The sequence below is a fragment of the Pholis gunnellus genome, assembly GCF_910591455.1.
Source record: "Pholis gunnellus genome assembly, chromosome: 7".
Taxonomy (NCBI): Eukaryota; Metazoa; Chordata; class Actinopteri; order Perciformes; family Pholidae; genus Pholis; species Pholis gunnellus.
Genome location: NC_136533.1, coordinates 22,018,599 through 22,044,472, shown reverse-complemented (window position 1 = coordinate 22,044,472; position 25,874 = coordinate 22,018,599). Strand labels below are relative to the sequence as shown.

Here is a 25,874-nt window from a genome sequence, read left to right as displayed (position 1 = left end):
GTAAGAGATGTGGCCTGGACCGTTCAGATTTCTTCAGATACTTTCAGGTCCGCCACTTTGTAGTGAAACACTTTCCATCATACCCTGACCTCCCGTGCAAAACACTTTGGGAAAGCCTATTGGACACACATCCAACTCAGAAGGGACTGATCTCGAAAGTTTACAACCAGATCATAACTACAATAGATACCTTTTCTACAATCAAAACCAAATGGGAAAGTGAGTTGAACATGAACCTGACAGAGAATTGGTGGGTGGGTGCACTGAATAGGGTGAACACATCTACGTCTTGCGCCAGACTTGGTCTCATTCAGTTTAAAGTGGTCTATAGGATGCACTTTAGTAACAGCAAACTAGCTCAAATATTCCCAGGTCACAACCCAGGATGTAACCGTTGTGATTATCCTCAAGCAGATTTACTACACATGTTTTGGGCGTGTCCTAAACTTGAAAACTTCTGGTACTATGTTTTCGATATCTTAACTATAGTTTTAGGGATCAAGGTACAACCGTGCCCTCTTCTGGCAGTCTTTGGAATCCCAGCCAAATCCATCCTATATGGTACCAAAGAGAAGGACATTATTGCCTTTACCACTCTTCTGGCGCGTTGCAGAATACTTCTTGCTTGGAAATCTCCAAGTTCACCATCTCAGTCTGCCTGGCTTAAGGATGTGATGTTTTTCTTAAGTCTTGGAAAAATTAAATATGCACTTAGAGGCTGTAATGACAATTTCCCTAAGAAATGGCAACCTTTCATTTCATATTTTCAGAATCTATTAGTGTTGCCCACTGAATAAGAAACATCTGGTAATTTGTACTGATCTATCTGGTCCTCTGTTCTACCCTTATCTGTCTGATTAACTGCAATTTAACTTAACTACTTAACTATAGTTTTACAATACTGTACTACATAAACTTTATGTAAACAAATGTGAAGGCCTTGTTTGTGGGTGGGTGTTTTGATTTAATTAGCTCTTTGTTTTGGTTTTGTTTGTTTGTTTTTTGATGTTTTTGGATTTTCTGTCTTGTTCTTTTCTCCTTTACTACTGTAAACTCAGTAACACATGCACAAAAAATGTAAATACTTGCTCTTTGATTCTTATATCATATTGTGCATTGTCACCAATAAAGTATATATATATATTTAAAAAAATATTATGAATGTCCCTGTAATGACTGTAGACTGTAAAAGAACTCTGTGTCTTACAATACCTTAAGCTGTGCCTGCACATTCCTCAGCTGCTTCTGGGACTCAGCAGCCTGGCGATTGGCGTGGCTCAGCTGGACCTCCATCTCATTCAGGTCTCCCTCCATCTTCTTCTTGATCCTCAGGGCATCGTTCCTGCTCCTGACCTCAGAGTCCAGAGTGCTCTGCATGGAGTCAATCACTCTCTGGCTGTTCCTCTTGATCTGCTCCATCTCCTCATCTTTCTCTGCCAGCTTCCTGTCCACCTCACCCTTGATCTGGTTGAGCTCCAACTGGACACGCAGGATCTTAGACTCTTCGTGTTCCAGAGTTCCCTGACGATATCAAAGAATGAAATATTCATCTCTGCCTTCAATCCATTTATGCTGTTTTTTCTACATTTGCAATTTTTTTCAGACGATCTCTCCAGGAAAAAAAATACGTACCTCAGCCTCTTCAAGAGCTGTCTGGATCTCAGTCTTCTCAGTCTCCACCTGCTTCTTGGACTTCTCCAGCTCATGGATGCTCTTGCCAGTCTCACCAATCTGTTCAGTCAGATCAGAGATCTCCTCTGCAGATAGATACATTTGTTTAATATCGTTAAGCTTTAAAAAGTCACAATTTTAGTGTAACACATACACATGTGTTGAATACAATGTCACTTTTACATCATATAGAACTCACGTTGCAGATTCTTGTTTTCACGCTTCATGGTTTCCAGCTGATCCAGAGCTTCCTCATAAGAGTTCTTCATCTTGAACAGCTCAGTGCTGAGAGAACGAGCCTCCTTCTGTGCTCCCTCAAGCTCTGCCTGACCCTCCTCATACTTCTGTTTCCACTCTGCCAACACCTGAATAGCACAATTACTACAGTTCAGTTGGTTATGTAGCACTACAAAAACGAATATATAAATCTATGTCATTGTTTGTATAGCTTGGCCACACAAAGTAAACAATGCTACCTTGTCAAAGTTCCTCTGCTTCTTGTCAAGGTTGGCAGCAAGACCGTTGGCCCTCTCCACATCAATCATGAGGTCCTCCACCTCACTCTGGAGCCTCTGTTTGGTTTTCTCAAGAGAAGCACACTTGGAATTCACTGCCTCAATCTGCTCCTCAGCCTCCTGAAGGCGCTGGGCCAGCTTTTTCCTGTTTGAAAAATAATTTGTCGCTCAGTGAAAAACAAATCATAACAAAAACCTTTTTCAAGATATTTTGAATGTATGAAATACAAACAAATACATCATCTGAGACCTTGGATACACATTTGAAAGCGGTGCTGTAATCAAAAATGTTTGCCGCAAAATATGATATTAACTGCATGTACAATATATAAATGCATTTAAATTCAATTATTGATACAAGTAATGCAGTTGCCAGTTGAGAATCCCTAAAATGCTAAACTTCTGAATTGGCTATCTAATTGTTTGAATGTTACTCACTTGGATTCCTCAAGCTCCTCAGTGCGCTGAATAGCATCAGTCTCATACTTAGATCTCCACTGAGCCACCTCACTGTTGGCCTTGGACATTCCACGCTGCAGCTCAGCCTTGGCCTCCTGCTCCTCCTCAAACTGCTCCCTCAGCAGATCACAGTCATGGCGAGCTGATTGCAGTCCATGGGCAAGAGCATTCTTGGCCTGTTAATAAAAATGATTCATGAATTTACAACATTTCTAAATTCCAACTCGGATAAATCCAATGTACACTTACTTAATGGTTTCTTACCTTAACCTCCTCTTCAGTCTGTCTCTTCAGCTCCTCAATCTGCTGTGTGAAGGCCTGTTTACCTCTGGTCAGCTGGGAGACAAGGGCTTCTTTCTCTTCAATTTGACGGCTGAACTCACCTTGTGTGAAAGATGTCATAATACATTAGTTCATCCTACATTTCTCAATAACATGCACAACAGATCATTCAATGATAACAGGTAGATACCATTTTCTGTCAGGAGACGTGCTTTCTGTGCACTTGTGTCATTGATCTGACGAACATTTTCATCATTCTTGGTTTTCAGTTCGCTAAGTTGGTCCTCAAGAGTACGGGACAGCTTTTCAAGATTTCCCTAATGAGTGAAAGAGAGATGAGATCATTGATCAGATTTCATTCATAATATTAAATGGATTATTATCGACATTAATTTGGGTAGTAAAATAGCATGTAATGCATTGTGTACCTTTGCTTTAGCCACGGCCTCCATGTTGCTGGAGAGGTCATCGATCTCCATCTTGTATTCACTCTTTTCCTTCTCAAGCTTCTGCTTAACACGCTGGAGGTTGTCAATCTGCTCTCCCAGCTCAGCAACGCTGTCAGCCTGCTTCTTGCGAAGAGCAGCAGCAGTGGCTTCATGCTGCAGAGTGGACTCCTCAAGGTCTCGACGGAGCTTCTGGAACTCAGCCTCACGCTTCTTGTTCATCTCAATCTGAGCAGAGGTGGCACCACCAGCCTCCTCCAGCCTCTCACTGATCTCCTCAAGTTCCCTGGAGAGGTCAGCTCTCTGCTTCTCCACCTTGGCACGAGCAGCACGCTCAGCCTCAATCTCTTCCTCCAGTTCCTCAATGCGGGCCTGTTGAATGTAGGTGTAATTTCTTTCAGTAAACTTTCACTTTTGATACAAACATTAGGAAATGGGTGCAGTAAAGTTTTCTGCAACAAAATGTGTCACCTGAAGCTCCTTGATCTTCTTCTGAAGCTGAGCACCCATTGACTGCTCATCTTCAATCTTGCTAAGGAGCTGACTGACTTCAAAGTCCTTCCTGTGAGAATTATAGATAAAATACATATAGTTCATGCAGTTGACATTCTTTTTCAAAGAATGGTTGTTGTACAAATTCAAAAAGGTACATTACTTTTTAATTTTCTCATCAGACTGCTGCTTGTCATTCTCAAGATCCATAACGGATTCCTGGGACAGTTTCAGATCACCCTCGAGCTTCCTCTTGGCTCTCTCAAGGTCCATACGCAGCTTCTTCTCTTGCTCCAGAGAACCCTCAAGCTGAACAAATAATATTTGTTCACATTTTTAATCATCATTTTTAAGAACAGTCTTGCTTCTTCAATCAGAGTGTATTTGTAAACTTACATCATCCACTTGCTGCTCAAGCTTGGTCTTGGCCTTGGTCAGAGTGTTGACTTTGTCTTCCTCAGCCTGCAGGTCATCAAGAGTCTGCTGATGAGCTTCCTGAAGGGCTTTCTTTTCCTTGGTCAACTTAGCAAGGCTCTCATCCTGAGAGGCCATCTCCTCGGTCAGGTTCTTGACCTAAGTGTGCAAGAAAGATCTCGTCAATGAGCGCTAATCATTATCATCTTACTTGATATGATGGTCAGATTATTATTTACAAACCTTGTTCTCAGTGGCATGTTTCTCCTTCTCCACTTTGGCCAAGGTAAGCTCCAGATCATCAATATCCTTCTTGAGCTCAGAGCATTCATCCTCCAGCTTTCTCTTTTTGGCAGTGAGCTCAGCATTGATTTCCTCTTCATCCTCCAGTCTCTCAGTTGTCTCTTTGAGTTTGGCCTCCATCTGAATCTTGTTCTTGATAAGACCCTCACATCTCTCCTCAGCATCTGAGAGATTCTCTCCTTCCTAATCCATTTAATACAAATAGACGTCAGCACACCAACAATGAACAACATGAAAAAGCACAACTGTCTGTTGATGTGTACTCACATTTGCTATTTGCAGCTGCAGATCATTTTTCTCCTGCAGAAGGGAAACCATCTTCTCCTCCAGCTCCTTCTTCTTGGCCAGGGCAGCAGCCAAGTCAGTTTTCATCTTATCATAGTTCTCCTTCATGTTTGCCAGCTCCTTCTCAGTTTCAGCAGTCTTCAGCAGAGGCTTGATCTTGTAGTACACCTTCATCCATGGCCAGTGTTTCACATTCATAAATGAGCGTATATTGTACTGGATGGAATAGACGGCTTCCCTGCAGACAAGAAGTAGCTGTTATGGACAATGTTGTTTGTGATTTTTCATACCATCATTCAGAATGAGTTATTTTCAACATGCCTCGTTGCAGTCATCTTCACAAACTCCTTTCTCATGAGGTAACCACGGCACAAAGCTTGAGTCATGGTGACCAGTGATGCCAGTTTTTCATCTCTCATCTCCTCAAGGGTACCCAACAGACCGGCCTTGAAGAAGACCTAAACAAACAAAAATAAATTACAGGTAGGATGAACTGAGGAAGTGAATACTTCACATCATATAAAACTCAGCATGGTCTCTCTGCAACGACCACTTCTGTAATGGTTGATTGAATAAATACAACAATTACTTATTTTCTAGACCTAACCTGTGTCGGATGCATTTTTCACTGACACGTTCATATGCTGTCATCTTTATCTATGCAGCTGTCCCAGAATCGCAGCTAAAAAATGTGCTAACAGCTAACAACTAACGAAATGTCCACCTGTTGACATGAGAAGACACACTCTGCCTGAGTCCACGCTCAATTGAGTTTTTCATTTGCGAAGATGACTGTGGTTTACTGCAACAACAGAACGCCTTTAGGCTCTAACCCTGTTCGTATATGATCGTTGCTGTAATGTTTGATTGAAGAGTCCAAACTGAAGCAATTTTTGATCACTTGTGGCCACTACTGGCAGGTTAACAGTAGTGAGGAGTAACCACTGGAACCATGAAATGTCCTTGAGCATACAGTCATAAATTAGCATTAAAAAAACCATTAGGGTGATGGGTCCAGCAGAATGCGAGATTAGCCGTAGACAGAAAGTCAAAAAGATGCAAACAACAATCATACTACATACTGGACTAAACAACTTAACCTCATTGGTAATTATTCTTCGGTTAAATGAGGAAAGGAAAGTGCTTACCTTGGTGTGTCCAAATTTGTACTCATCATGTGGGACATCAATTGACCCAAGCAGCTTCTCTGAAGCCTTCTTGTTGTCAATGAACTGGCCCTCAGGGATGACACTGGCATTCAGCACCTTGTACCTTTCATGAGAGAGTTAATGGTCATTTTGTGACCTTTTTATTTCAATAGTCCACATTAACATTCTATGAAAATATCCATTGATACCTCTGCTTGAAGTCAGCATAGGGAATTCTGCTGGGGAAACCTTTCCTGCAGATTCTGATACCCTCCAGCACACCGTTACACCTGAGCTGGTGGATGACCAGGAAGTTCTCCATCAGACCTGGAAAAAATATATTTTTGAATTACGTCTTTGAATAAATAGTTAGACTCTAGAATTATGTAAACCACACCAACAAAAGCAAACCACTCCTCTGAGACTTTATTGAGATTATATGCTCTATGTACCTGGAACCTTTGTCTCATTGGGAATCAGGCAGCGCACAAAGTGAGGATGGGTGCTCCTCAAGTTAGTCATCAGCTTGCCCAAGTTCTCCTGTAGATCCAGATGTAACAATTGTGAGTTTGAGAATAAAATAAGATATATAAGATATGTTTGCAATGTCAAACCTTACCCTAAACTGTGAAGACACAGTCTGCATAGAACCACCCTTCTTCTTGCCTCCCTTCTTGCTGCCACCAACCTCTGTTGATAATTTTAAGCAGACATGTTTTTTTAGAACAACATAAAATGTACTTGAACACAGTTCAAAATATACAGTATCTATAATATTAAAATGTGTTTTAGTTTACTGTAGCTACTATCATACCCTCAACAACAGGTGGATACAGAACAGGCAGCAGTTTCACAGAGGATTTCTGGTAAAGCTGAATGACAGACTCATTCAGTGGATCCTTGTTCTTGTCCAGCCAGCCACCGATATTGTAGTCCACGGTACCAGCATAGTGCACCAGGGCGAAGTGGGCCTCAGCCTTGCCTTTTGCGGGCTTTGGCTTCTCAAATGCTTTGTTTTTGCCAAGATGCTGGTCATACAGCTTGTTCTTGAAGGATGTGTCTGTTGCTTTGGGGAACATGCACTCCTCTTCAAGGATGGAGAAGATGCCCATGGGCTTGAAAAAAGTGGGAAGAATTTTGTCATTAAGTTATACATTATTTTTTTATTTTTTTTATTTAACCTTTATTTAACCAGGAGAGTCCCATTGAGATTAAAAATCTCTTTTTCAAGGGAGACCTGGCCAAGACCGGCAGCAGCATCAGAGACACATAGTTACAGACAGACAACACAAAACAAGACAAGTTAAAAGAAAGTAAAAGTTAAGAGAGTAACGTAACCGAGTTAATTTAAAAAACATTTACGTTTTTGGGAACCTGCCTCTATTGCTTTCAATTTTGATTTAAAAGCAGTAAATGGTATCAGTTCTTTCAGTTTTAAGTCCTTTTGCAACATATTCCACGATGAAGGTGCGCAGTACACAAAAGCCCTTTTTCCCAATTCCGTTCTGGCTTTTGGGACAGTGAGCATGTGGAAGTCCTGGGAACGCAAAGTTCGTCCGACACTTCTCTTCATGATGAGGACACTCAGGTAGTTCGGGAGCAGGCCAAGGATAGATTTATAAATGAAGGTGTGCCAATGACTTAGCCTCCGGGTGGTCAAAGCAGGCCATCCAACCCAAGAGTATAACTCACAGTGGTGAGTCAGAGCTTTGCAATTTGTAATGAACCGCAGTGAAGCATGGTAAGCTGTGTCCAGCATCCGAAGGCAGTTTGTGGAGGCATGCATATAAAGAAGATCACCATAGTCCAACACAGGTAGAAAAGTAGCAGCAACTAATCTTTTTTTAGTTGAAAAGCACAGCTTATTTCAAAAATAAAAACCCAGTTTTAACCTCAACTTTTTCACCAGGTACTGCACATGTGCCTGAAAAGTGAGGGAGTCATCAATCAAAATACCCAGATATTTATAAGAATTAACAACCTCTATTTCACCAATCATGATAAAACCCTTGTTCATCAAATTTTTTAAGATTCCTCTTATAAATGATACATGGTTTTAATCTAGGGACCTTAGTGTTCCTGTTTGCAGCAACAACACAATGATCACTTAGGTCATTACAGAAAACACCAACAGCTGAGAATTTATGAGGAACATTAGTTAAAATCAAGTCAATTAATGTGGACTTCTCAGAACACTTAAGATTTGGCCGAGTGGGTGAGTTTATTAACTGGGTAAGATTTATAGAATCACAAAAAGATTTAAAATCATTAGAAACAGGCTTAAGCCAGTCCCAGTTAAGGTCTCCAGCTAAAACAATTCACCATAATTTAGTCTGGATAGAAGGTGTATCAGTGACTGTATAGCCTCGTTTGAGGCAGATGGAGGCCTATAACACCCAACAACAGTCATACAAAGGCCCTTAGAAATTTCAACATCCACTGCCAGAAATTGTAAATGCTTGCTGATCGATTTAGACAGAACTACCTTGACAATAAATTTTGATTTCACTAACAGGCAACTCCGCTCAAGTTTCAGATATGACAATGATGTCAGCATCTATTGATTTGACCCATATTCTAATCATATCCATTTTCAGTTGCAAGCTTCGTACATTTAAATGAATAATATGTAGACCCGGCAAGGATATGAAGTCAGCTGGCGTCTGAATACACTGCAGCTCAGGGCCAGGGTTAGGCTGCACATTTCCAGATATAAGCAATAATATAACAATCAACCACCTCTGTTTAGAAACATTACATGGCAATTCCTTTGACATTTCATATCCGAAGTCCGAACTAGTACTCTCACAACATTTAAAGTAATTATTCAAAGCCAGAAGGCTTTGGAGGCGGGGTAGGTCTCATTAAGTCAAATTAAGGACAATTATATCACAAAATGAATTCATTACCCTTTCAATCAGCTCGATGCAGGCAGCCAAGTCCATGCCAAAGTCAATGAACTCCCAGATAATACCCTCCTTCTTGTACTCCTCTTGCTCCAGGACAAACATGGTGTGGTTGAAGAACTGTTGCAGTTTCTCATTGGTGAAGTTGATGCACAGCTGCTCCAATGTGTTGAACTGCAAGGAAACATAACCTCTTTCTGTTAATAAGAATGATTATGTCATTAAAAGTATTGGCTGCTGAATTTTTGGAATTTAAGCTTACGTCAAAGATTTCAAACCCAGCGATATCCAGGACACCAATGTAGAACTGCCTTGCTTGTTTAGTGTCCAACATCTGGTTGATACGGATGACCATCCACAAGAACATCTTCTCATAGATAGACTTGGCCAGGGCAGGCACTGAGTTGCTCACCTGAATAAAAATAATGATGTTAACCGTTTTGTAAAATAGTAGTTTTATAATAATAAATAGTTTTTATAATTATTCTAATGAGATAAATGACACAAAGAAAATCCTAAATGAAAAAAATGCATCTAAGATTCAATTCATTTCATATTTTATATTCAAATTTGCCTAAGAGAGCTTTACAATCTGTGCACATATGACATCCTCTTTAGGGACCCCCCCCCCCCCCCCCCCCCCCCTCGGAAAAAGAAACCAGATGGTGCTTCACTTTTTCTAGATTCAGCATTCAATAGATACAACTTTTGAAAGTGGTAACATTGAACACTTACATGGCTTTCACTGTATCTAGTGAACCATAGAATACATTTTGTTAGTAAAACTAATTTCAAATAGTAGGATATTGAATATTGATAATTCATGTTTACCTGAGGTACAGTCTGTCCCTTGGTGACATACTCATTTCCGACCTTCACTCTGGGATAGCACAGAGCTTTCAGCATGTCAGCGGAGTTCAGACCCAGCAAGTAAGCAACCTTGTCAGCCTCTGAAAATAATTCAGTGATTTCCATCATGATATGAACAGAAACCAGTGTGATTAGGAACTCTATTTATCATAATACTGTTGTTCCCAAGCTACTCACCTTCTGTGCCATCAGGCTCAGCCTGCTCCTCACGCTGTTTCTGCTTGAACTTCATGCTACCATGGTGGAGCACAGCACCAGTCATCTTGTAGATGCTCATCTTCTCTTCATTTGTGAAGCCCAGGATATCAATAGCATTCTGAATTCAAAAGATATGTCCAGACAAAACATAATCACTTTAGAAAATGCACTTAAAAGAGCATTTTTGCATGTATTGCACTAAATATATTTCAATAGTTTGAAGTGAAAATCACTCACATCAGTGGCTTCCAGCTCAACTTTGTCATCAATGCTGGCTACAGTGATCTGACCCATACTGCACATGGGGAAGTCGTAGGGGTTGGTTGTGATGAGTGCCAAATCTGGTGATTAAAAAAGGTTAAAAATGTCAATACTTTAGTTTCATATGAAAAGAGTAGGTGAAATGTTGCAACATCTCAATCTGTTTACCAAGCAGCTCAGGTTTGTGGCCGGTCATCATCTGGAAGAAGATGTGGTAGCCTCTTTCAGCAGGAAGCTGGTATGTCACTCTAGACTTCTCCAGCAGATCTACAAATATTTTTTATAAGTCACAGCTAGACCGATTTTCAATTTGAGTCAATTGTATGTACAAGGAGTATTATTACTTACATGTCTCAATATCAGCACTAGCCAGTTTGCCAGATGTGGCGAAATGGATTCTGATGAATTTACCCTGTTTGGAACAAAGAGATGTTTAATATCCCTCTACATGGACAATCAGTAACAAGGCCTCTCACATGTGTAGAAATTGTTTCATACTTACAAAACGAGAGGAGTTGTCATTCCTCACAGTTTTGGCGTTACCGTAGGCCTCCAGCAGGGGATTGGCTGCAATAATCTGATCCTCCAGTGACCCCTATAATCCAGTATTAGAAGCGATATCAGAAAATGACTTTGGACAATGTTCCATTGGTAAAGAACCCTGAATTGTAATCATCAGGAACATACCTTTGATGTGTCCCTCTTCTTTTCTCCACCAACTGAGATTGTTGCAAAGTACTGGATGACACGCTTGGTGTTCACAGTCTTTCCAGCACCAGATTCTCCACTAGGCATAGACACAGACTTATAAGAATTTGATCAAGATATTTGACTACCTTCAACAGAGTCAACAATTGTAAATAAACCAAACTTACGTGATCAAGACAGACTGGTTCTCCCTATCTGTTAAATAAGAAACAAAAATAATTAACTATGTTTCCCTGCAACAGAAACCTCATATAATGATATATTCTACATTGTTGTGATAATAACTTACCAGTAAGCATGAACTGATAAGCGTTGTCAGAGACAGAGAAGATGTGGGGTGGAGCCTCCATACGCTTCTTGCCTCTATAGGCAGATACACATTCAGCATCGTACACTGGGAGCCACTTGTAGGGGTTCACAGTGGCACAGAACAGTCCAGAGTAGGTCTGAAAGTTATCATAGAGATTCAACAGTTAACATCGTTTCCTAAAAATAAAGTCATTTTCAATAGTTCTCATTCTCCTTTGATAGATTGTCTTACGTAGATCATCCATGCTGCATAACGCTCTTTGAGGTTATACAGCACAGAGGCTTCATTGAGATGGGTCATCATGGCCATGTCCTCAATCTTGTCGTATTTGGGGGGATTCATTGGAGAGACTTCAGCTTCTTTAACTGTCTTTTCCTGAAACATGACATTGACATTTGTCACAATGAGAACTGCTCATATTGAATTCCCAATTGGCTCTGACTTTGTGATACCTACCTCCTCAGTGGTCAGGACTTTGACGGTGACTTTGTCCCCGTCTTTGCTGATGATTGTTGCCTTCAAGTACAGCTCCTTGACATCGACCACGTAGCAGGCACTCTTGGCATCAAATGGTGCGTTTTGAGCCTCAATTCTCTCCCTCTCTGGCTTACGTAGGTAAATGGCAGCTTTGCCATACGTGGCCATCTCCGCGTCTGTACTCATGGTGGCGGCTTATGTCTGTGAAGCAAGTCAAACGATAGCAATGTTTTTTTTTTTCTGTTCATGTCGTTGAACAGTGCTTAAGTGCCTGGGGTTGTATTGAACAGTAAATACATTCAAACCAAACCAATGTTTTTGCATAATTACAAGTGACTCTCAGACCAAAAGGCTGATTGTCTATACTGCATTTGTATTATGTTGCTCTGTTCTGTACCTACAACATCTATTGCATGTTTTTTGGTCCAGGGAGAGAGATCCCTCCTCAATTGCTCTTTCCGAGGTTTCTTATATTTTTACCCAGTTGAGGCGGTCCGAATTGAGGGTCTAAGGACTTTGTTCTATGTCGTATGCTTTACAGATTATAAAGCCCCTTGAGGCAAATTTGTGATTTGTGATATTGGTCTATATACATAAAATTGACTAGATTTGACTGACCAACTCTAGTCATTATTGAGTTCCATCTAAATTGGATTCACAACACCTGAGGTCACAGATTAAACAGACAAATATACATAAATAAAAAAGTAATCAATTGTAAAAGTTGTACATACCGTACTCTTTCCTTTTGTGAAAAAAGTGTTGTATTCCACAAACCTATTGAAAACAGAAGGATTTATTCAGTGCAGCAAACAACCAAAATGAATATTAAAATATAATTTACACCTACACATACTATATTATAAAGTCACATGACAAATATACATTTCATCTTGTGCTCAAGGAAAGCACAACGTGAATTGAAAAGGATTATATTTAAATGACACTATATTTTGTAAACTCATTTCTAAAAAGAGAAATATATTTAAATGGCACACAACATAACAGTAGACCACCTCACCACAAGCAAGAACTCCACTGGTCTTCCACTCCCTCAGGCTGTCCTTGCACCCCTTATATTCAGTCTGGTTTGCTTACAAAGCAGGTTGATGTGCCAAATATGGTGAGGATGACAGCTGAGTCTTGAAGCATTTGAAATATTTTGGTGGTACTAAATTTGGGAGAATCCCTACCTTAAGTAAGCATCTTTTGAGTTCTTATTTTAAAACACACACACAGCAGATGGAATAGTTAATTAATTATTTTCACATAAATCAAATGTTTAAAATGTTTACATCCAACAGAAAGCTGTGGCGTTATCACTCACATCTTAAGATGTTTGCTGATTGATAGAGATTATGGTGTGAGATTTAAATTCATATTAGGAATTTAAGATTTGATTGCTGACAGTCAGACAGCTAATGAGAGGTCGTTGACAGTTGACACCAGGTCTTGCATTATTTTGTTCTTGCGCTTGTTTGGTTTCTTGCCTTCAAATAAATCTGAATGTGTGGAGGTGAGGGAAAATTAGAGAACAATTTAGTTCTGATACAGATGAGGAGCACAGTTGTTTAATTAATAATTGAGTGTAATTATCTAAAATATGATATCTAAAATTGCACTTTTATTGTTAGCTTCTAAACAAACTTTCCATGACTTCACAGGAATTTCACTGTTTCCTTAAATGTAAATTCCAAGCCTTATGATGTCTTCTTAGAGGAGATTATGTTTCATTTACAGATTGAGTGTGATTCAGTGATCCAAATGAGCCAGTTGCCAGCTAACTCGGGGTGCAATGAGGAACACATGCTATTTCCCCGTGAGACAGGGGTGCTAGGGGCCCTCTGTCATACGATATCATGTAATTTGAGAAGTTTTAAAGTGGGCATGTCATCAAAGAGTGGGAGGATGCAAAGCTCGCCCTGGATTGGTTGACTGTATATTGAATAAACATAAACGGTGTTTCAACCAATATGGAATACTGGTTGAAACATTGTTGGAAATACTTTAAGTGTTAAAAGAAAAGAATGTTGCCCTGCCGCTGCTTTGAGATTTGCCTTGGATGTCACAATATGTCCTTATTGGTGTACTGATATGGAGCTATGTCAGGCGAGAGAAAAACTAATAACAAATTATAAAGTGAAATAGTTAAGACACATCAAGAACAGTGAAAATGCATCACGCCTCTCTGTGCTATTTCATTGAATAGAATGTTCACTAAATAGTTGTGTGATAAAATCACATTTCTGCCAACTGCTGCTTTGGGGAAATCAACACATTTGCTAATTGTCAACATAAATAATTATTTGATGTTCAGGTAAGGGTTGGCCGGCAGTCGCAGTGAGCAAGCAGCTGCTTGATGGCTCAAAGCAAAATCCACCCACTCTAGGGTTTACCTCACTTGGTCAGATACGCTGCTCATGCTATTTAGAATACTTTGAAAAGAAAGTGGTCAAAGCTTTTCCTATTCATTTATGCTCCCCAAGCATGATGCCTATGTGACTGAATTTAGAAATAATTTATGGAAATAATTATTGCATTTAAAAAAAACAAACAGGCGTAACTGACAACATGTATTAATTGATTAATCAATTAATTAATTCAAATTCGTGGTGGCTCCTAGTGGTCCACAGGGGAGCCACTGTTGTACAACAGTCTGCCTGTGTTGAGAGCAAACCCATGAATCATTCATTTTTGTAATAAATGTGTTGAATTTGTTTTTGTTTCTTGTCACGTTTTTATTGTGAGCTTACACTTGGTGTGCTGCAGCTATAATTACGCCAACTCCATGTAATTAGATAGGTGTCAATGTACTGAGAAGGAAGAGAGAGGCTGTGAGGTCAGAGGTTAGGCAGCGTGGTGGGGGTGGGACTGGTGAGGCACAAGGAGAAGACAGTTGTCTGTAAAAGGCCAGTCTGCTGAGGAGTCACCAAAGTGAAATGAACGTAGAAAAGCTTTGACCGCTCATGGTAGAATCTATTTTTGTCTCAAAAAGCGAGGATGAAAAGGACTGCAGACAGCTCATCAAGGATTGAGAGATGATGAGCAGATAGATGGGGCATCTTTTTGGTTCGGTCTGCCTCAGAGCCCTTCTGTGAGCATTTGACTTGAATTGCGGTTATCCTTTTTTTTGCTGTGGGGCAAATCACATTGTAGACCACTAGTATGTGTTAACACAGGTGGATTATATTTAAACTGGATAGCTGCACATTTGAGACATAGCTCAAAAGTCTCCTCTTGCAGAGGATGCTGATTGGACTGCGGCTCCTCAGTGAAACGGCACATGTTGCAAGTGTTGATGTGCCTGACAGTGTATCCCAGTTCTATTGCAAGCATTGGCTTTTTGCACATAGCTTTACTGAATTAATCCTTTCGGATGCAGTATGTAACTCACACACATCTCTTTGTAACTCACTGGTCCATCTGGCCCCGAACCACTATTATAGCTTTGCGACCCTGTGTGCTTGATTCATGTAATCATAATGGATATCTTGCTCTGTAAGAGCTCAGACTGATCTGCTGAAGAAATGCCCGCCCCCCTACACACGTTCTTTTATTGATAAAATGACTAAAACACTAACAAAAGAAAACGAAACGAACGCAACGAACGCACAGGCACAGGCGAAACGAACGCACAGGCACAGGCGAAACGAACGCACAGGCAACCACAGTTGACTGAAGAGGAGACATTTTTAATGACGTACTGACGTTTAAGTTATAGACAACAATACAGACGATATATTTGAATAGTACAGAAAAAGTAAGTCGAGAAATAATGGAGATGGAAAGACAAATGATGAAATAGGAAAAAGGAAATACACAACTAATGTATTAAACTAGAATCCTATGCTCATCAAAATTGTCGCCTAAACCTAAGGGGCATTCTGGCAGAAATCCCATGAGCGGTCACCGCTGCTGCGCAAAAGTGAAACCAAAACTGTATGTGTAGCTCCCTTTAGTTTCGTTTTGAAATAAAAGATACTCTGGCTGCCGAGGCATGCGGTCTACGACAACAGTTGTTGGTGAGTGCTTTCTTTTTATTGATATCAGCATTATCTAACTTCGAAACGAATTGGAACTGCACCGTTTAGTGCAGTCTAGAGTCTGTGTCTGTAGGGCTGCAGATGAAAGACTCATCACACTGCGATGCTACAAATTATTTCAGGTCAGGCTTGAGGGACACTTCTTGTCTTTGCGGATTTTGTCCTACAATTAATTTACACTGAAGGCATTAAAAGCGTTATGGCCGTCCAAAACGAAAATAATTAAGTTTAAAAAATACCAGAGATTAAACCGTGCGCATGAACTATCATAAAAAAGCAGCACTAAAAAGTACTGCGTAAAACTCCCGTGCCTATTAGGCTGTATGTTGTCGGACATACATACATACAACGTTGTGTTTCTGAATAGTAATCCATTGAATCTACTTAAATTTGAATAGAAATAATAGAATCCTTTAGTGCTTTATCTTTATTAAACATAATGTAAAACGTAACCCCCATGAAAATAGACAATATTAGAAGGTGAGTGAGATTCATGTAAAACCAACTAGGGCAGGTGTTTGAAACGTTTCCTGACTAATTTAAACAATAAGTAATGTAGGTGGCTCCCCAGCAGTTTACATATGTGTTATCTAGTTTTCTTGCATATGGTTTCTCAGTCTTTGATGTGTGGGCCTGTGTGGGAATTTGAATACCTGTGCTTGAGCTCATGTTTGGTCATTTGCTTATCAGCTGATGGAGTCTGGCCATGGATGAGGGGGTTGATCCCGACTGCGAAAATGTGAACTCCGTCTTGGCTCAGGAATCCTCAGAACTGCTCCGCATCCTTAGCGGTCAGTCACCCGCAGTCATTACGAAATTGTGCCAGATGATGCCCAGCGATGCCGGTTGGAACATCAACCAGGCCTCCAGTAGCCCCTCTGCAGCAGCAGTAACGGAACATATCCAAGCCGTGTTGGAGTACTTCAAGGTGGCCAACACTGCAGATTGCCGTAACTTCCTTCAGAGCATGTGTATCCTGTGTGAGAACATCCCTATGCACCTGGAGTCCAGGCTCATGTCAGTGGCTGGATGTGAAAACAGTGAGTAGAAAAATGACGCTCTGAATGTTACTATTGAGTGTTTACAGTTCGCTATGTGAGAGCATCCTGAGTCACCCACAGTCCAAAACTCACTTCAGTAGTCAAATGGCCTAAATCATTAAAGGTAATGCTTAGACACAAGGCAGGAATGATGTCAAATGAAATATAAGGTATTGTAAAGGGGTCATTTAGCAAAAATGACACAGGGCATGTGTCAATTTTGGCTGCATTTCTCTCTATGGACTGAAACGAAAGTGTTTAATGGAAAACCCCTTCTATTGCAGCACCGACTGGGGTGTGGCCAGGAGAGCAACACCACAGTGCCCTAAGTATTTCACCAGTGCTGCATTTACAAAGACTCTTTGTTCCACAATAAACTAAATAAGAGCCCAATCAGTGTAATAGCAATATTCAACAGCGTAAATTAAACACCATCTTCTTTTCGGCCAAACACTCCGTTCCCAACGCAGTTATTGTTGACTTTGTGCTGCTGCTGTGTATTTGCCTATTGAACACACCCAATGCAGCTCCCAAAATGAAAAGTGGCAGACCAGGAACGTGACACAACTTTGACACGTTGTAAGGCAAATTGTGTTTCTTTTACTGTTGTTTCATTGTCTTTATTATTATTATTATGTCTATAGTGAAGCGCCCCACAGCAGATAATGACAAACCAACGAGGAAAAGTGAAAGTAAAAGGCAACAGTGGCGAGAAGCAGCAGCAATTAGCATACAGTATTTTCAGAAAATCGTATGACTTTTGTTTCACTTTGGGAATCCCCGGCCTTTCCTTTTTTATTTTATTCATCACTAGATGATTTAGAAACTAAAAGCGAGAGCCTAAGAATAATGGCAACACATGCAAGATTATTGCAGCACACTTGATAGCGTTTGGGATATTTTATAGTGATACTGGTATTTTTTTATGTACTGTATGTTTTGTATGTTTTTTTCTGAACTGTAGGTGTTTGGGAAGATTCCAGTCCCAGTGTCACGGATGGGAAGTCGTCATCGCCGCCTTCAGAGCAGATCATCAAACGCCCACGGATTGGTAGAACATACATACACACAATGCTTCAACGTTGTTACATTGCAGCTACAAACTAAAATGGCAAGTGGCCATTCACTGGTCATAGTGGATTTCTAAAGGCCGATATGATTACGATAGTTTGGAGATGGAAAAACCTGTCAATTAATCTGCCGATACACACTGTGTATTCCCACTGTCTCTCCCTCTTTAAATGGAGCTTCTGTTACTTCTGTTGCGTGTCCCGTTACATTGTTAAATGCCCATCTTACAAACCATTAATGTTTTATGCATATTCATGAAATGAAAGTGTGCGAACTCACTTCATAAATGGATAGTTACATGGCTGGATTATTTGGAAGAGAGAATGCCAAATTGCTAAATAAGTTAAAGTATCATGGACAACGAGCTTATAGTGTTGCATTTTATATATATATATATATATATATATATATATATATATATATAAACTTGTGTGGGGAGAAACAAACTGTTTTTTATTTATACATTCCATAATGACATATGTTAGGACCTGGACGCTTCACTGCAGGCATTCATTTAAATCCAATGAAATTTGTGAAGTGTAGTGGCAGCATATCATCTGATGTCAAAATCAGGAAAGAGATGAGGAGTTTTGTTTTTAAACGTAATTTTAAATTTAGCCATGTTGTTTTTAAAAAGGTGACTTTTCAGTATGAAACGTATCATTGTTCACTTGGACCGCAAAGGTTAAGTCCATATTTTCTCTTCTTAGAGTTTTGATTGAGTGAAGAATCGCTTTCTTAAAAAAGTTATCTCTGATATAGTCTACATTGAAATTCGTTAGTGTAAGTCTGTCAAGTGTTTATGGCTGGAGTACACAGCAGTAAAGTCTTGGCATGAAGCGCTTGCTCTTCTTTGACATTATTTCTATAGTAAGTGTTGCTTACCACCAACATCAAGACGTAACCATAAAACACCGACTCCAAACTTAAAAGGTACAAGAGGTTTGCATTCCACAGTAATGTTGGGTTAATTTTGGGAGTAAGCCAGGCATCTTTACTATGCTGCTGTTATTGAGCATCATATTACCCGGCTGAACCAGTTCTCATGTTCAGTGCTCAACCAAAACAGTTCACTCAAATGACCAACAGCCAACTCCCTCTGCATGAATTGCAAATGCAAAGCAGCTGACTTAATTGTTTTTGTAGTTTTCTGTTTTGAAGTCATTTTATTTGCCAGACAGACGCAGACCTTTTCAAAGCAAATAATCAGTTTTCTTCTTTCTAAATGTTGATTGTTGAGCGTGGTAAAATAACTTTGTTACATATGAACAGTACGTTATCTGTTAAAACTGCAAATAGATATATAAAAAAAAAAAACAAGGAACCACCTGACCCTGTGGGGTGCGGCACATTAAAATAGGGCTGCTGTTTATTTGTGTGTCTCAACTTTGCACTTCCTCAAGAAGATTGAGCCTCATTCACAGAAGAAATATCTTCTTAAAACCCACTTAAGCCAAATCATGTTTCATATTTCAGAGAATCTGGATGATAAAGGTTATGACGAGAGAGACAAGTCTGCTACACGGAGACAGACGTGAACGAAAGGCCCTTAATAAAAATGGCGACCGCAAAATATACAGTGTAGGTGCGTTGGACAGCTGAGATGGAGGAAAAGCTTGTCTATACGTATGTGGCAAAAATACGACTGCCTATTACAGCAAGTTCTCGCACCCTGTCCATTTTGTTTCCATCCGTTTCCCAGTCAGGTCATGTGTGGTGCGTTGCTGTCTCTGGCACAATAGTTTTAATAATATCCTGTCGTGTGTGATGCCCAACTACTTTCAAATCCTGAAGTGTATGTATTTAAGGATTTGAGAGAAGAAAATCTGTGAAGATTCTGTGCGTGATGCAACCCATTTTCAAAATCGGTTGGGAATTCAAAACTCCTGTAGTCTGATCCTGGCTCAGTTTTCACGAAGATTCCTACATTCACCAAGGTTTTCTTATTCAGGATTTGTTCTTAGGTACAATCAGAATCTACGCACACTCAAGAGCACAATCCCGCATTTTAGTGCAGAATTGTTGTGCAAAATTATTGGTTATGTCACTTTACGAGATCAATAGGATTCATCATTATCAGAACACAGGTGCAAACAGTTCTGTGGTTCAAGAAAACATCGGGAATCTGACCTTTCTTAGAACCTCTCTCAAGAACAACAAAAAAACTATTTGAAAGTCGGTGAATGAGGCCCAATAATTTTCACTCCTCCCTTTACAAATAATGTGTTTTATAATGTATTGTACACACAGATTACTGGACGCAGTACATTGCTGCAGTGACGCATTTACTGCAGAGGAGGTGGGAGCGACTCAGTGAGCGCCTGGTGAGTGAGGTCCAGCTGGAGAATGTGTGGGTCACGCTAAGAACGGCAAACAGAGCTAGGGACAGACCCGATCAAACCCCTGGATCAGCAGACCAAGGGGGCAGAACACCAGGTAGGATTGACTTCCTCTTCCTCTTTTTGTACATCAAAAATCTGCTGAATGTATTTGAAAATCTAATCTTTTTTCAAATGGAAGTATTTCAAAATACATGAAAAAATAAAATGGGTGAGAAAGGAGGTGGGGACACTCAACCTAGATAGAAATACGTCTCTTATAGTGCAATTTGGTCATATAGACACAACACTGGCTCATGCATGATGTCTGCTCTACATTTAATGAACACATTTTCTTTTCACTAAACTCAGAGCCTGATGGGGATTATGGGTCTATGGATTCCAGAGTGACATTGGAGACCTTCCTCCAGGGATGTGCAGGGAAGGTGACAGTTCTCGTTGGCCCGGCTGGATCAGGAAAAACTCTGCTGATGTCTTGTTTAGGACAACAGTGGACACATGGACTAGTAAGTTTACATTTTTTGTCATCAGTTTTTTTGTACATATTTTCATCATAATCTGGGATATTCTGTGCCAATCTGCTGGATTGAATTGGGTCAGGGTTTATCACATTATTATTACGAAGAAGAAGAAGAGAGATATTTGGGTAATATAAAAAAATTATTTGAGTTTCAAACTTCTCTAATCTATTGAGATCTGCGCATTTTTATTTGTGCAATCCAACTCTTGAGTCAGGTGAAACATTGGGCTAAATGTCACCTGGAAACTATTTCTGACACATAGCGTTGTGAGCAACTGAACCATGGACAAGCAGCAACCAATTCCACTGCGAACCCCGAAAGATGTTCCACAATAGTGTCGGTCCAGAGTGTGAAAAATGGTTTGTAGCTCCAGAGAGAGCTGTGTGAAGTCTGATAAATCGCCTCAAGTTATGTCACGGCCATCTAAAGGGTGTTTAAATCAGTAAAAACACATTCAAAGGTTTCCTTTGCAGTGTAGTTAAGTTTTGATCAAACTTAACTGAATGTATACATTTAAATGTAAGCTTGCTTCAGACTAAAGCTGTAGCTGTATTCATTTTACATCAGCACTCAATATGAAAGATACTCTAACCTCAAGCAGAGATGAGGAGCGAGCTATAGAAGTCTGGTAAGCTCACTTCTTTTTCTAAATCTAAACTCCCAGTTCTTTTCATGTTCAAACTCGTAGTCTCCAGTGTCAGCCAATTTCGCACAGCCCCCTCTGAGGCCACAAAATACTTTTTTCACATATGCAGTAGTACTCTATAAGACCTGTAAACAGACTTTGATGTGTAAAATTGGTGGAGTCCCCCTTTAACTGTTCCTCCTCTGCTTGGTTCATTCTCTCATTTTGTCTTTAGTTCATTATCTTACTGTTTCTGTCCTCTTCGCTCTTAAAGGGCCCTATCCCTTCATCTTACCTGTTTGTCCTGCTGGAGTTTCGTCAGCTCAACATACTGTCCCACCCTCTCTCCCTGTCTGAGCTGCTATTCCGACACTACGTCCCCATGCAAGAGGGTGACCACAAAAAGGTATGCAGGTAGCAATGCTAGAACAGTGCCTTCATTTGTCAGGACTTTTCTGATGTTAAATTTGAAAGTAACAGCGTAGAACATTTTGTATAAAAGCCACAGCAGCTCTTTACTAATATCAATGTTCCGACTGCTCTCAGGTTCATTGGCAGGTCATAAGGGGCTGTATTCGTAAACCTGAGTAGTGCCAAGAACCGGTCCTGATAGTAAAATATACATTTAAAAAAATGTCCACTTGAACTTAAAATGAAACTAGAAGGGCACAGACCTCCGCCAGGGATGTTTTTATAAGTGTAAAATAAGGCGTGAATCCGCCCCATGATTCTGATCTTCTCCAAAGTTCAGTGGGTTCATCAGGCCCATAGTTTTTTCTGTAATCCTGCTGGCAAACAAACATACAAATAGAACCAAAAACATAACTTCCTTGGCGGAGGTAAATAAACATTGTATAAAGGACAGAACTGTGTAGTTTTGTAAGCAGAGAAAAAAGGAGATGAGAGCAGGACAAAAGTTATTCAGACTGAATCAAAGGAGTCATGTAGTAGAGTGCTACAGACAAGGACATAGGTATCAATCTACCAAATAATACATTCTGAATGTGTAATTGGTGATGGTGCCTTAAATATTATTGGTTTCCATTAGTAGTACAGTCAGAGGACTTGTGTAAAGAGACTTTAGAGAGCAGAGGGTTGATTATTTTAAACCATGTGTTCCTAGGATATTGTCTTGAAAAGGCAAGTAGACCACACACAGTCTCAAATGTCACAAGGTGAACTAATACTTTTCCACTGTTGTTTGGACATTCCTCATATATTTTTGTGTTCTAAGCAGGAAGCCATTGTGGATTACCTCCTTTCCAATCCAGAGCAAAGCTGTTGGGTGCTGGATGGCTATGACGAGTTTCACAGCAAACTCACCAAACAAGACGTGAAGATAGAGCTATTGGACCCAGAAAAGCCTTTACCTGTAGCAGACCTCATATCAGGGCTGTTAAATCGTCAGCTTCTCCCAGGATGCACTGTGATGGTCACCTCTCGTGTACGCGATGTCCTCGATTTGGAAGGCATATCAGATAAAGTCGGACAGCTGCTGGGTTGGGACTGCCTTGAGATCAAGGAGTATGTGGATAACTTTTTTGGTAAAGAAGGTAAAAACATATATTTTCTGTTCTGCATAGAGATAAATCTACATTCATTTATCTATATGCTTAATTTATAGAGATAGACCAATGTAGATTTAATATATACTGCAGTTTCTTTGAGTGCAGGTTGGGTGCATAGTTTGAGGTCCATCCATCCATCCATCCATCCATCCATCCATCCATTATCTATTCCCAAACTGGTACACATACCACTTGTGGTACGCAAGCTCCTGTTTGGTGGTATGCAAGAGTCTTGCTAAAAGACCTAGCAATTGCATTGAAACTGGTCCAAGTCCTTGAATTAAAACCAAAAAATATATTTAAATAAATATAATTTTAATACAAAAACAGTTATTCATTACATATTTACATCAAATTACAATGATATAGAAATTATTTGCTATTCATTTTAATATTTTAGAAAATAAATTTGGTTGCATGTGATGTCCGAAATATCATGAACTAGTAGCGCTAGCTGTTGCAATGATTTGAACCCTTCAGTCATTGATTAAAGCATCAAAATGAAAAGATGTTACCAGGCTAGCTACATCAATATGGGATTTACCATCACAGGGCCAGAGGAACAGTAGAGGCTGTAAATAGGCGATGTTTTTTGCATTTACATTTTTATTCGGCCAAACACACCATACACAGATACAAGGCGAAGTGGCTCTTTCTTTGTTTCATTGTTGATATCTGCGGTGGGAAGTGGTAATTAGGAAGTTTGGTTTGATACATAGAGGTACATGGTCCTAAAAGTTTGGGAGCCTCTGACATTGGGCGAGAGGCGGGGGACACCCCGGACCGGTCAGTAGTCAATTTGATAAAGGGCTGACATATTTGTTCATACTTTCTCCCGTTTTCTCATATGAACTCGGGACATTGTATTCTTCTGGTTTCGTGCCAGTGATAACGTCATCAACTTGCTCGCTATGAATTCTCTGGACAGGGTAGCTTTATTCACACATGGCCTCAGTTCGACATTACACAGACTTTGTTCTAGGGAGCTGCCAGGGTAAAGTCTGAATAATGTCCGGACATTTGCATTGTCACATACAGCTTCTCCGGGTAATAACTACATAAGTTCAGGGTTGCATTGCATGTGTGAAAGGGACTAAAGAGACAGGCACACTTACACACTTACATTCACACATACGGCCTATTAAACTAACCTGCATTTTATCTGGACTGTGGGAGGAAGCCACAGGTCCCGCAGGAAACCTAGAATACATAAACCTAAAACTTGATTTATCAATACATGCATCACCGTGCCGCCCCTAGTTTGGCAAACTGTAGCTTAATGATGTAACTGTATACTATATGCTGAGTTTTACAGTATTGTTGTTGTTTGGGTCACTTGGTTTGTGTTCAGTAATTATTTTCTACCAAAGAAAATTGCTTTTGTATCATACTTCTAAGTCCCTTCATAACATTTGACATTTCAACATATCAAAGCTAGTTAGGAAACAATTGATTTAGGTTGAACTCATATAATGCAATTTCCTTTGCATTTTGAAATTGTCCTTGCACACACACACACACGTGTTTTAAGTTATTGCAGTTGACCTCTGCTCAGCTTGAAGTCAAGCTGAGCTACAGCATGCTAAGTATTACATAAAATCCCTAAACTTCATGTAATTATCATCAAAACAAGAATCATAATGGGCAATAAAACAAACAGGAGAGTCTGGGATATGCCAACCAAGACCTGTCTGAACATGCCCACACAGTTATAGAAGAGGTCTGATAAGGCAAAATAACAACACATGTGTGAGTCTACCTTTCATTTCTATGGGCTTAAACTAATATATGTCTCCACTGCAAAGGTCACTCAGCAAACAGAGCTCTTGGGGTGCAGGCAGCAGAACTCCTTCTTTCCAGTCGACACCTACTCGCCATGTCATCCCTCCCTGCTCTCTGCAACATCTGCTGCATCTGTCTGGAGCATTTACTGCTGCAAAGTAGAGACTCGGGAAGGACGCAGATACCAAAAGAAAGAGGAAGTGAGACAAGGAGACAAGCCGGAGAAAAAGAAGAAAAAGGAGTACAGGTTCCAGAAGGAGGAAGAGGAGAAGAGGGCAGTAGAGGAGGGAGTCATGTGCAAAGGGAAAATCAAGGCAGAGGGAGTGAAGACATAACGATGGATGGAACAAACAGAGCCCAGCTACCTCTCACACAAGCCCAGATACCCTCCACCCTCACCCAGGTCTACCTAACTGTTCTCGGTGCCTTTCTGAGCCATGATCTTGATACAAGAGGAAACAGTGACGATTTGAATACCATGAGACTTCCACAGAGGTGAAGGCTGAGTAGACAAGTAACATATTACCACAATTTGCATCATGCAAAACATATAATGTCAATGAATTCATGAATGTTAAGTCAGAGCTTCTTCATAAACCATTTAGCGCAAGATATTTCGTATTTTAATGATAGACTTAGTTCTTACTCACACAGGCTCCGCCCTCTAATAGACTATGGGTGATACTCTCCTCCAGTCATGAGCATGTATTAGCCCACTGAAATTTGTTGCCGGGTTTATGGTCTCAACTGCTAGTTTCAAGTCTTCTTCAATACAGCATGATGTTCCCATTTAGAGTAAATTTGACGATAAAGCAGGGTATGCTTTAGGGCGGGCTACCATGTGATTGACAGGTCGCTACCGCTACCAGAGCCATATACAACGTTATTTTGCACTCCTCCGCAGTCCAAATATGGCCACTTCTGTTCACTGGTTACAAAAAGTCAAGATGGCGATGGCCGTATTCCAGGATGGCAACGGAAAAAAGGCAGAACTTGAAGGCTTCAAAACCGCAGTTCACAAACGAATGGGTGACGTCACAACGACTGAGTCCACTTATTATATAGAGTCTATGGTTTTATCAGAATGGATGGACAGGAAACTAAGACTGGATAATTTCTCCAGCTCTGCAGTCTCCCTCC

General features: G+C 40.2%; 2 protein-coding genes across 4 annotated transcripts in view; one reads left to right on the top strand and one right to left on the bottom strand.

Annotated features, from left to right (window-relative positions):
• The window catches only part of LOC306698834 (myosin heavy chain, fast skeletal muscle-like), a gene marked incomplete at both ends in the record, with an annotated part of 31,597 nt that extends 19,651 nt beyond the window's left edge, over positions 1-11,946 (bottom strand). For 2 of the 3 annotated variants that reach the window (XM_079163317.1, XM_079163318.1), the window contains 32 exons: positions 1,213-1,521; positions 1,633-1,757; positions 1,871-2,036; positions 2,148-2,331; positions 2,625-2,821; positions 2,910-3,028; positions 3,118-3,244; positions 3,356-3,745; positions 3,845-3,935; positions 4,029-4,174; positions 4,262-4,438; positions 4,523-4,765; positions 4,850-5,105; positions 5,189-5,325; positions 6,016-6,139; positions 6,225-6,342; positions 6,468-6,555; positions 6,635-6,705; positions 6,830-7,130; positions 8,925-9,095; positions 9,184-9,333; positions 9,753-9,871; positions 9,969-10,107; positions 10,227-10,330; positions 10,419-10,517; positions 10,599-10,662; positions 10,753-10,845; positions 10,938-11,037; positions 11,126-11,153; positions 11,248-11,404; positions 11,500-11,643; positions 11,725-11,946. In XM_079163317.1, the coding sequence (XP_079019443.1) occupies positions 1,213-1,521; positions 1,633-1,757; positions 1,871-2,036; positions 2,148-2,331; positions 2,625-2,821; positions 2,910-3,028; positions 3,118-3,244; positions 3,356-3,745; positions 3,845-3,935; positions 4,029-4,174; positions 4,262-4,438; positions 4,523-4,765; positions 4,850-5,105; positions 5,189-5,325; positions 6,016-6,139; positions 6,225-6,342; positions 6,468-6,555; positions 6,635-6,705; positions 6,830-7,130; positions 8,925-9,095; positions 9,184-9,333; positions 9,753-9,871; positions 9,969-10,107; positions 10,227-10,330; positions 10,419-10,517; positions 10,599-10,662; positions 10,753-10,845; positions 10,938-11,037; positions 11,126-11,153; positions 11,248-11,404; positions 11,500-11,643; positions 11,725-11,931 (4,944 nt within the window). Of the gene's footprint in view, positions 1-1,212; positions 1,522-1,632; positions 1,758-1,870; positions 2,037-2,147; positions 2,332-2,624; positions 2,822-2,909; positions 3,029-3,117; positions 3,245-3,355; positions 3,746-3,844; positions 3,936-4,028; positions 4,175-4,261; positions 4,439-4,522; positions 4,766-4,849; positions 5,123-5,188; positions 5,326-6,015; positions 6,140-6,224; positions 6,343-6,467; positions 6,556-6,634; positions 6,706-6,829; positions 7,131-8,924; positions 9,096-9,183; positions 9,334-9,752; positions 9,872-9,968; positions 10,108-10,226; positions 10,331-10,418; positions 10,518-10,598; positions 10,663-10,752; positions 10,846-10,937; positions 11,038-11,125; positions 11,154-11,247; positions 11,405-11,499; positions 11,644-11,724 lie in introns of all 3 variants that reach the window. The other variant, XM_079163319.1, reaches the window with a different exon arrangement.
• Positions 11,947-15,744: 3,798 nt separating this feature from the next.
• Positions 15,745-25,874, top strand: part of nlrc5 (NLR family, CARD domain containing 5) — a 34,302-nt gene continuing 24,172 nt past the window's right edge. Inside the window, exons 1-8 of the mRNA XM_079163365.1 lie at positions 15,745-15,767; positions 16,479-16,828; positions 17,793-17,879; positions 20,150-20,335; positions 20,590-20,744; positions 21,659-21,790; positions 22,622-22,937; positions 24,758-25,229. Of these exons, the coding sequence (XP_079019491.1) occupies positions 16,495-16,828; positions 17,793-17,879; positions 20,150-20,335; positions 20,590-20,744; positions 21,659-21,790; positions 22,622-22,937; positions 24,758-25,229 (1,682 nt within the window). The 5' untranslated portion in view covers positions 15,745-15,767; positions 16,479-16,494. The remainder of the gene's footprint in view (positions 15,768-16,478; positions 16,829-17,792; positions 17,880-20,149; positions 20,336-20,589; positions 20,745-21,658; positions 21,791-22,621; positions 22,938-24,757; positions 25,230-25,874) is intronic.